This window comes from Thunnus maccoyii, chromosome 3 (genome assembly GCF_910596095.1).
Source record: "Thunnus maccoyii chromosome 3, fThuMac1.1, whole genome shotgun sequence".
NCBI classification, from domain to species: domain Eukaryota; kingdom Metazoa; phylum Chordata; class Actinopteri; order Scombriformes; family Scombridae; genus Thunnus; species Thunnus maccoyii.
Window position 1 is genome coordinate 29,792,189 of NC_056535.1, and position 12,130 is coordinate 29,804,318.

Genomic DNA, 12,130 nt, shown 5'->3' on the forward strand with positions numbered 1-12,130 from the left:
GCTCTGGCATTGTGCATGTGTGTGTTCAGTGATAGAATACTGCGTCCAGATACTGCAGCAGGACACCACAATGAAGCCTTAGAAATGAGATCTACTGATATGCAGTCAAGAAGCTAGCACAGACAACGCAAAAAAAAGACAGTCAGCTCATTTACATCAGTTTATTTTTAATCTTTTTGCTAACGCATCACAAATATTACAAGCAACAATGCAGCATTGACAATGTTAAGTATGAGTGATTAGAAGATTTTCTGACCCATATTGCAATTGCTATTATTTTCTATAAATTACCCCAGCAATGTATTGGTTGGCCACATGCTGATGTTACGTTATTCTAAAATCTTATTTACTCATCTGTGAACCAAATTCTGTAATGCAATTCTGTATTAATGTTTGCACGTTTGTAGGGCTGCAACTAACGGTTATTTTCATTATTGATTAATCTGTCAATTATTTTCTTGATTAATAAGTTAGTTGTTTGGTTCATAATATGTCAGAAAACAGTGCAAAATGTCAGTCACTGTTTCCCGAAGCCCAAGGTGATGTCACAACCCAAAGATATTCACTTTACTATCATAGAAACGAGAACATATTCACATTTGATGAGCTGCAACCAGAGAATTTGGACATTTTTGTTTTAAAGCTGGAGTGCAGGACTTCTGGCAGTGAGAATAATTACAAAAACAGTGTTGACACATGCTTACGTCATAGGACCCGCCTTAGCCTACTCTGTCGCTGCATGGTGACTGTTATGAGCACCACACAATTCTAGCGAAATGACTCATTTAACTCAGAATTCAAATTCATCAGAATTTGATCCATTTGGTCCGATAACACTTGGAAAGTCAAGAAGAGCTGCGCCATTAAATGATTTTTAACCCCATTCAAGTAAGCAGAGAGCTAACTGGAAGTGAGGCGGCTCGGCTGGCGGAAGTCTTTGTTGTGTATGCTCTGCCCATAGAGCATGGACAGTATGCATTCATCCGGCCAGCGCAGGAATGTCAAACCCCACACCAGATTTAAAAACTCTGCATACTGTGAAATACAGAGAGATTTGTCTGGCGGTGACAGACTTACTCAGCATTGTGTGAACTGGTTTAGTAAGGGATTGAATGTAACCGACCTTCATTTAGATGTAAAAGTTCTGCACTGCAGGTTTAAAGAATGATTTCAAAGTGATTATTGAAATAGTTGGTGATAGCTGGCAACTAATAGACTGCAGCAGCTGCTCTACATGTTTGCACCATGATCATTTGTACATTCAAGGTCAATATATATATATGTGTGTGTATGTATATATATCCATATGTATATATATCCATCTTCATTTTAAACCTTAACAGCACTTTTCAGTTCAGAAAATATTTTACATATTTTTCATTGTAAATTTTTATTTTATATTCTATTTGACTTGTGGTACTTTTTTTTATCTTACTTGTATAGATAGAATACAAGTTATAGATACTTGTATTCTCTCAATTTATATTTTGATTGTTATGCACCACAACACTAAGGCAATTCCTTGGATGTGCATACTAGTTACTTGCCTTTAAACCTGATTCTGACATAGTGTTAAATGAGACAATGTAGATAAAGCCTGGCAGTCCATTTTCTAGTGTATCTTTCCAGACCACAAAGTGATACAGAGTGATGTTTTCATACTTTAGTAAAAACCTTTTTTCAACCACTTTTCATTTGTAGTTCGTCCAACACACAGTATTAACATGAAATAACTATAGTTGACCAACTAAGTTGACAGTCGGCAACTAAACTTTCTCTTGCAGCTCGTGAAGGCATTAACTCTTAAATCTGCAATAACAAAATGGTTTTTTTTGTATGGCTATATAGGGAGAGAAACTTTGACAGGATGTAAGTAGACAGACTATTTTTACTGAAAGTTAACTTGGGATGCTGTTCAGATGTGATGCTGACATGCAAAACCTACAGAGTATTTCCAGGGTGTAGTGCATGTCTGTAAGAGGCTGTAGATGGAGAAGAAGGCAGGGCAGAGTTTGTTGATCGCGGTGTGTGTCTGTGCAAAGTACCAGTTGACTAAACCTGGACTCCTGCCACCATATCTAGAAGAGACGGGTTGCTGCAACTGGCAAATAGAAAGAGGGTTTTATCAGTTAGCATGTGAACATATTACTGCAGCAGAGTGTGTGTGTGTGTGTGTGTGTGTGTGTGTGTGTGTGTGTGTTTCCTTGAAAGGTGAGTGTTAGTGTGTGCGTGTGTGTGTGTGTGTGCATTTGTGTCGGCTACAGATTCCAGCTGCCTATTTTCAGCTCTGTCACTAGAGGTCTAAATGGAAGTCAGGGGGAAGACAGCGAGGGAGTGCACATGGTATTCACTAACTCTTGTCTTCCAGTATGGATTATCTACTTGAACCAGTAGCTCATAAGACAAAACTTGTAAACAAAATATCATCGATTTTTTTACTGTCAAATATGCAATTGATTAGTCGATACACAGAAAATCATCCTCATAATTGTGATAATGGATTTAAGTCATTAATAAAGCAAAAATGTCAATCATTATGTGGTTAAAGCTTCTGAAATGTGAGGATTTGCTTTCTGTTTGTCTTTTTCTAAACTGAATATTGTTGGATTTTGGACTGCTGGACTGACAAAACGTAAAGTCACCTCGAGCGCTTAAAACGTATCATTTACATAACATTTACATTTTTAACTGAACAATTAATCAAAAAAGCAATTGATGATGAAAATAATCATTTGACGCAGCCCAAAAGTTTTTCACTCTCAGTAAAGGAATCCAATGAATGTCGTAAAGTCTTTTTCTGGAATGTTTCCCTCTCTGCTGTGTCATGAATCTTGTTTTTTGCTAAGTTTTATGCTGTTTTAAAACCAAATCAAACCCGTCTTCTTTATAGATAACGTTTTTTGTCTTTTAAGGAATCTGAGCAGATATCTACTTGTAAGTAGCAGGAGGAAGCTTTTCTACCAAGCAGCCTACATGGAGGATTTCCTTGTTCTGCTTAGTTTTATTAGGCTTATTTTCAAATAAGATACTGTATTCCTTAAATTACTTGTGGTCCTCATGTGAAAATGCTTGGAGGCAAACATTTTTGTCGTAGTTACTTTTTAATGATACTTTATATGTCAGTCGATGCCAACAAGATCAATCACCTAAGCACTACTGTGTCATGTCATACTTAAACCTGAATGTTACATTCAAGCCCTTGCCAAACAAGTTCACACAATGCTGATTGAGCCCATCACCACCAGGTAAATCTCTCTGTTTTTCACAGTATACAGAGTTTTTATATCTGGTGTCAGGTTTGACATTCCCGGCTGGATGATACTGCACACGCTCCATGGGCGGAGCATACACACCAGAGACTTCCAGTTAGCCCTCTGCTAACTTGAATTGAGATAAAATCATTTAATTTGTGCGGTGAATGGATCAAATTCTGATATGGAAAGGAGTCATTTCGCGGGGGTTGTGTGACAAAAGTTCCACACTCCAGCTTTACATTTTTATAATACCATGTATTAAATGAGTTTTTGAGTCCAGGCAGTATAATTTGTTGAAAACGTCATCTTCTTCCTGTTCTGTAGTCTGATTACTAAGGAGGTAACTTCAACAGGAGACTTACATCTCAAGAATAGCTTTGTGAAACAGTGTCTCTTTGCTGTAATTCATCCAGATAACCTAAACTTATTAGCCACATGTCAGGATTTAGCATCATGTGTTGCGGTGGCTCGTGGTGACTTCTAAACGTTAAGCTCTCAGAGGCAGACGGTGTCGACAGCATCCTCCTTTTTGTCTGAGGAAGTGTTGAAAAGCTGAAGACTCTGTACGAGTTGCATCACCAGACAGAACAAACCGGTTCACCTGTCTGCTGGAGTTTATTCTGGTCAACGTGAACGGCTAATTTCTTTGTTTTTCTGGCTTTATGACAACAACAACTTATCTTACCAGGCTGGATAATGTTCAGCTGTTATTGGTATGTTAATCTTTTCTAATTTTCCCAGGATACTTTAACTGATTTAGCAGCCAATCACATGCGTCGAATATAACTCCAAATAATGCTTGGTGACCTGTAGAGTAGACGGACTTAACTCCAGTCTGAAAAATATTACTTCTATCGACTTGCATCATGTATGAACAAGTTATGAAACCTGCCTCTAGCTCAGCATGTGTAGGTATCAAGTTCAGCATAGCAGTGACACTCTGCACCACAGTCAGGATCAAAAACTCACATTTCCAACAGACTGAAATAAGGTGTAAAGAAGTGGAAATAATTAAAACTGGTGGCCATGAGCATAAACTTAAAGGATTGTTGTATTTTCTGGGAGACTCCAGTGTTTCTATGTTTAGAAATGTTGAGGAGGTCAAATATTTAAATATATGTTTATGCGCATTATACTCTCCCTCCATGCCAAGGATGAAATAACAAGACAGCTTAGCAGCACGTTGTACTAAACAATTTTCACCATGTGCATCATACATAACCTCTCATGTAGAAGTTGCCAAATATCACGTGAGCACTGTGGCACTATCCAAAACTGTTCCATTATGTTTGAACGGTCGAGATGGAACTTTTCAGAAAAGAAACCTCTGTGTGAAAGCTAACAGGACATTTATTTAAACAGATGGAAGAAAACTGCAACGTGATGGAGTCCGTGATCGAAAAGTCATTTGGTGTCGTCGTCTTTTTGTAGCCTGCTGTTCCTCTTTTTCTCTGCTCAGCAACAGTGTTAATATAACAGATTTATCATACCAGCCATGGCTCACTTCCATCAGTGTGGCTGATTCATTTAATATTAAAATAAGGAGAAAATCTCACGCCTTAGTTCCAGTCCTGTGTTGTGACCAATCCTTTGACCTGCAGCCCCATGAAGGAGCCTCTTCATGTTTTTACTGTCACTAACTGTTAACGGCTTCTTCTTTGTTTGCCGTTTGATCTTCCACTTGACCTCTGGGGCAGTGACTTCTTATTTTAACTTAGTTGCTCTTTGATCTGTACACTTATAGATTATATTCTATATTGTACTACAATACTCTCCAGTATTCCTGTAGTATGTTATCTGTACTATACCAGTACTTTTCCCACAGTTTCTGTTTACCTGATTCCTGCTGCTTTATTGTTTGCTTCCCCTTTTGCTGCTATTTATAACATCAACATGTTTTTTAGCTAACAAACTAAGCCAAAAAATAATTATAATAATGTAATAAGGCTTCTTCAATTTTAATCTTCAAAATAAATGATTTACTTTTTACAAACTACATAAAACCACACATAATGCAAACAGCAAACAGATATTTTCAGACTTGTTAAATGGTGGATAGTTCAGGTAATACGGGTGATACTGAGGGTGATATTTTTTTTGGAGGTACATCAGTATTTTGTCCATATGCAGTATGTATCTACTTTTCTATTACTACTATCTATTTGAGCCTCAGTGTCTTCTTTCTTCCTTTTTTTTGGTTTTACATAGTTGCTTCATCGTTTTTTAACATGGCTATGAGAGTTCAGGGAACACGGGAATATATTTATCAAGACCCTCGCAGTAAGAGATCTGTCCTATCTGGCTGAAGATTCAAAGAGTGACAGATGTTTGGTTCTACTTCCTATAACTATCTCTATATGTAGGAAAGCTGCAGAGCTGTTCTGACATGTTCCCAGCAGGTGGAAAGGACACAAATATGTACCAGATTTAGATTATGTGGAAATACAAGATGTAGAACATTCTTAAGAGGTTCATGACTCTTCAAAGATGAACTTGATTAAAGCTTTTTGTAACCGATGATGATGATGTTCCATAATACTGTTCTAAACAAGTTTTTTTTGCTATTAATGTATGATTGGTAGCAAGAAAAATAAACCTAGAATCATGATTTGGATCCCTCAAAACTGTAAATGTGTTTACTGCACATAAAAGCTCCAACGCTGTGCATGTAAAATAACTGGCCTGCCACTAATGTGGTTAGAAATATAAATCTATGTTATTATCACTCAACATCATATCAACACTCCAAGCACAGAGGAGGACTAAATGACATCACTTAATCAAAAACGCACACATCACATGTAAGTGGTTATAGATGCAAAGATCAGGACCATCCAACATCAACACATTGGCGCTTTTATTACTGTCACCAAGTTACATTAAAATTTAATATACTTGTTATGAATAAAAAGGTTCGCTGGCTAAACAGCTGATGATATAATGCAGGATTGAAGTCTACTGGCGTCATTAAGAGAAAAAAAAACTCACAAAAATGTGCAACGGTCGTGAATATCAGTTAACAGTCTTATGAATGCGTTGACTTTATAACACAAGTACTCGGGGAGAAAACTAAGACGTCATTCATTTAAATTTTATTCTAAGTGATGTAAACTCTTGAGGAGACTAGATGTAGGTCGCTAGAGCTCTACTCTGAGGTGGAAGTATTTTTAGTCGTAGTTAAACTTTCCATGTTCTTTCGAGTGATTCTGCGGGACTCGATAAATACAGGCTGACTTTATCTGTCAGCTGACTGCTACTATCTGTTTATTAACACATCTGCGTGCGTGTGTGTGTATGTGTATGTGTATGTGTATGTGTGTGCAGTGTCCAACCAAACTGGTGTCATGTGTTGACCTGCTGACTGGTTAAGTGGTTGTCATGCCTGTTGGCTGCTAGATGATGGTTTGCACTGTTTTTGGAGGCTGAGGGCAAATTAAAATCCAAACACAATTACATGGCATTCACATTCACAGCTGACACTAATGAGGGAGGAGAGAGAGAGAGAGAGAGAGAGAACGAGAGGAGGAGGAGGACGACAGAGAGGGATAAAGGGATGCAGTGTTTCCCCGAGAAATGTTCGGTTAGTGGGTGGAAGCAGAGCAAGGAATGTCGGTGGTGGTGGTGAAAGTTGGTTGAAAGTGGATGTGGAAAGGCTCGGTATGAAAAGTGATGCATCCGTGTATAGATTGGAAAAATTATCTCCCTTTTTCAGAGCCATTTTTTTGTTGATCTTGAGGGTTTGAAAGTCTCTCACCAGCATTTGAACGCATCACACCATCAGACCATTTAAATTAATGGACATTGTCACGCCAGCGTAATGTAAACTTAAGCAACATTTAGATTTTCATACAAACCTGAAACTAACGGACGCCTGGACGGTAGGAAACCTGTGCTTGTTGTTACATAACTGTTAATGGTGATGGAGATTAATCACTAATGGATGTAGTAGGAGAATCAGTGGGATGAACACACACAGAGGCACAAACACAGATGGATTACAGCGAGGAGAAGGAAAGCAAAAGTGATGCACTGAGGCAGCAGCAGACAGAAAGACCAGTAAATATGTGAGAAGATCAGACTCACACAAGCAGACTTTGAGCTTTAAGTTCAAAAGCCACCTACCTTTACTAGTTTTTTTTTCTGCTTGACATTCAAAACAACCGGCCACAGATGACTGTTGCTGTGTTGAGACATTTTGCAGCAGTCACGTCTGAAATAAAGTAATGGAGCGTACAAAATAGTGGTCTTTGCAGGTCCACACAGTTCCCAGTCACTGACACGCAACCAAGCAGACTTTCTATGAGCTTTGATCACATCAACATGGGGAAAGATTTTTTTTTTTCTTCTTCTTGAGGTGAGATGAAACTGTGCAGGGAAAACGTGCATGTTAAAATGACACGTATCGCTTCTCTTTTCCACCGTGGCTGCTTATGTAGCAGAGCATCAGGCTGTTCTCTCTTTTTTTTTTGGGGGTCTGCTTGGGTCGACAACATTTTGGATCATGTTAAATCATCCTCAGTTCTGTGATTGTTGACTGTTCTTTGGGCCAGTTTGGATCTGGTTGGTTTAAAAAAAAAAAAAAAAACCCCTCTGTTATGAACATAGCCTGTCTGGGCAGACCACATCCTGCTTAACAGGTTGGAAACAAACCTCTGGGTTTAAATAAAATGAAGGTCAACAGTAATATTTTACCCAAACTGTCCATTATAAACAGTTTACAGACCAGCTTTCACCCACTGAACGCACTGTGGTTGTGTTCACACACTTTTCCTGTGCAGTGAGAGATTATTACAACATTTCAGGTGAGCTCACTTTCCGTTTAGCATTTAAAAAAAACAACAGTCAACTGGTCTGGTGGCTTGGTTACAATTCAGCCTAACCAATAAATCTGCCTGTCTTCATTAGTTCACACAAGTTTTAAGTTAGCAGTCAGTCATTACGGGGTGTTTAGAACAGAGGAGGATATGAGGCTGTACTGCAGGTTGACTGCTGGTGTGACTGGTGGATTTACAGCAGCGTGAGAAAATGATGCACCGTGTTGCCTCAAAATTATGTTTTAGTCAGCCTTCTATGTCTGGTAAATGAGGAAATGAAGCAACTGTGATTCAGCATAAACCCACAGCTTGTTTGTGGAAATGAAAGGAACTTCCTGTATGTTTAAAAAAAAAAAAGGTTTAGGGGTTAAAAAATGTTAGGGAGATGAAACGCTGCCTGAGATCACAAAACAACTCTGGGAACTTCTCTGTAGTCCTCATAGTAAGCTTTTTACCCACAGGTCTTATCAGCCAGCACATTCCACAATTAACCAGTCATTGTCACTTTGTTAAAGGACCATGCTGGTGTTTATTCATGGTTTTATCAACGACAAGTTTACATTCCTACAATCATTGGCATGTAAACAGACTTGTTTAAATGGTCCCATCCAAAGAAGTGAGGTTGTTGGGTTGTGTTTTTTTTTTCACGTAGCGCTGGTATCTATCCGTACATGGCTTTAGCGCTGCTTTACTCGCCGTTTCACTGCTGTTGTCAGTCGATTATTACTTATAGACTGTGTGACATGTTACTAGTGATGCCGTAAATCAAGAAAAAGTCAACATGTCAAACGGTTTAATAGAAATAAGGTGTATGATGTTTCAGAGATGAATGACAGACGGACAACTTTCACTGGAGACTAAACCAGCAGTCGCCTGCTCAGGTCGATGACGTCATCTTTTCTTTGTGTGTGTGTGTGTATGTGAGACACACTAGGTATAAGTGCGAGCCATATGTGAGGTATGTGACGCATAGTGTGTGTGTGTATGTGTGTGTGTTGTTGCTGGGTGAAAAGCTCTATAGTTAGGTCCCTCCCTCCCTGTCTCCGGGTTACCATGGGGACAGGAGGTAACTGTCAATGTGTGTTTATGTGTGTGTATGTGTGTGAGTGTGTGCGGGGGGGGGGGGGTAAGCTATCATGAGCTGTGAATCGGTAGCTTTTCGTAGCACACTGCAGTTAGATAAACAGTGAAGTCAGTAAACCAGTCAGTCAGTTAAGTGCGTCTTTCTCTCTCTCTCTCTCTCTCTCTCGCTCTGTCTCTTTGTTTTGCTTTTTCTTCCTTCAGTCCCTCCTTCCTCTCTCCAGCGCTCGATCTGTGTGTGTATGTGTCTCTCTCTGGTAGATCGACAATGGTTTTCAGTCATGATGGAGAGCTGAGAGCTGATGAATGAAACTCCTGGAACGACAGACAGGCCTCAGGCATCCAGATCAGATCGCTTAAACTGTGTGTGTGTGTGTGTGTGTGTTGTGTAATTTTATACCTTACTGCGTCTCTGTGTGTCATTGCATTAGGTTTATGTTTGTATGTTAGCTTTTAATACTTGTTTCTCTGTACACATGCTTTTTTTTTAATGTCAGGTGTGTGTGTGTAAGTGTGCGTGTGTGTGTTCAGTTTCCTGTCTTGACATCTGCATGTGTGTGTTTATACTTTACTTCCCTCGTCTGTGTCGTGTTTATATAATTGACTTCCACATGTGTTTGCTGAATGATGTGTGAATGAAACGGGGTTGTTGCCGTGATTCTCGCAGTTTGTGGTGTACTGTTGCGGTCGATGTTGTCATCGTTGTGGATTCACGCTGTGCGACTGTGTCTAAGTGCTTGTAAATGATGTGAAAAGTTACGGTGTTGTTAGTGTCTTTTGTATATTTCCGGGCTGTGGAACTACATTATAGCCTCAGGATACAATTACGAACAACTTGTCATGCAGTCTTAAGTGCTGATGGGAGGAGAGAATTAATGAGTTTGTTGTAAATGGAGGCACAAATTCATAAAACTATCCAAGCCAAAAATTACAAATAACTGCTTCATCGACTGTATGTTGGTGCATTGGGTACATTTATAGAGCGGATAGCGTGTCAGTCAGTGTTGTTGTCAGTTTTTCCCGTTGGCCAACCGCAGTACTGCAACAGGAGGCATTTTCTTCATCGACCACAATTATTCAAGATGTGTTTTGACAGGATGACTGACAGGATGTCTTGAATGAAAGAGACATGGTTGAATTTTCAACCATAAGGGAAACTTCACCAGAGCCTAGAAAAGTTTTATTTACATATTTATTTATTTTTACGTGATATCATCATAGTGTAAAGTCTATTGAACAGTTCTACAGATTTAGATTATAACCTGTCCAAGCAGATGACCGCTCACCTAGAGCCGGGTTCTGCTTGAGGTTTCTTCCTGTTAAAGGGGAGTTTTTCCTCACCGCTGTCGCCAAGCGCTTGCACATGGGAGGAATTGTTGGGTCTCTCTCTCTGTAAATTAAAGAGTGCAGTCTTGACCTGCTCCATCTTAAAAGTGCCCTGAGATGACTTTTGTTGTGATTTGGTGCTATATAAATAAAATTGAATTGAAAAAATTGAATTTAGGGATGGATGTTCTAATGAATGAATGAGCTGTTTTTGGCCTACACGCTGGTTTATGGACCCTCGGAGTCCCGACCTAAGAAACACTAGTATACCATCAATGTGTAGGTGCTTTTTTTAGCTACGCCAGCGACCACTTTGGTCCAGACCGAAATAGCCTCACAACTATCAGATGGATTGCCATGAAGACATTCATATTTCTCAGAGGATGAAATCTACTGACAGTGAACCCCTAACTTTACCTTTTAAACCATCATCAGGTAAAAATGTGGCCAGGACTTTGGTTTATGATCAAAATACTTATACTAGCCTATACTAGACAGGCTGTAAATAGTAATAAACTGTATTCTTCAGGCTTTACAGTCTATTTATTGTTCACTGTACAAGGATCTTCAGTAGGCAATGCAAGAATCCAATACAGCAGTCCATAAATTCATCATAAAGCCATCAGTTTCACCAGTACATTGCAGCAGCGTTCCCAGCATGACGTTCAAGAACTTGGCCTCACGTTAGGAAAAGGCTCCTAAACTTGCAAATTAATGACTTTGTGATTAGTGATATTAGCTAATGTTAGCATGCTAATAGGGCTGACGCTGCTTCTGTGAACGTGTTGCAGTTGCTATATTAAGATATATAGATACATGACAGTATCGTTGTCCGAGTATATCGGATGGGTATGGGTATGGCAGCTTTTGGCTGCAGTCAAATGGTATAAGCACTAGTATGATGTATAGAATTTGAAAATGACTATTGACGGTTGTGAAATTTCATTATAAGGTGCAGCTGAATGTTTACTATCATCCTGTTTAACATTTTGTGCCTCTCTTCTATCAGTGTCTTTCATGATAGATTATAACAGTCTTACATTGTTTTATGGTTCTCACCTGCTCTGTGTTCTCTCTCAGTTCTACCTGCAGGACACTAAAAGCAGCAACGGGACGTTCATCAACAGCCAGAGGTTGAGTCGTGGCTCAGAGGAGAGTCCGCCCTGTGAGGTCCTCTCCGGAGACATCATCCAGTTCGGCGTCGATGTCACTGAGAACACACGTAAAGGTACATGCATATACCCGATATATTTACACACAGCTACAAGTACTACGAGCCCAGTAATTTAAGTACAAACACTTTTTATACTGGAGAAATTGTGTATAATGCTGAGTGACATGCAGAATAACAAGAACAAAAGGAAGTAGGTTACGGTGAGGTAGAGCAGGAACAGGTTTTTCTTTCCTTTAATACCAGTATAGTTGATAATGCACAAATACAGCTTTGACATAATTACACTTGACTAACCCTCCAGGGTACCTTAGGGCACATTTTGTTAAGGTCATAGACTACATATTGTACACATACACAGTGCAGAGCAGATATTGAGGTCAAATTTTCAGCTCCACTAATAGCACTTTCATTCTGGAAACCCAGCAGCCAGTTTAACCTGCATTGGACCTTCATTCATATGAGGCTACTGTCACAGGTTCATC

At 39.3% G+C, this 12,130-nt stretch overlaps 1 protein-coding gene across 9 annotated transcripts in view; it reads left to right on the forward strand.

Moving 5' to 3' along the window:
• Nucleotides 1-12,130, forward strand: part of slmapa (sarcolemma associated protein a) — a 67,452-nt gene that overhangs the window by 11,854 nt on the left and 43,468 nt on the right. For all 9 annotated transcript variants that reach the window (XM_042406229.1, XM_042406232.1, XM_042406230.1 and 6 more), the window contains one exon: nt 11,555-11,702. In XM_042406229.1, coding sequence (XP_042262163.1) covers nt 11,555-11,702 — 148 coding nt within the window. The remainder of the gene's footprint in view (nt 1-11,554; nt 11,703-12,130) is intronic.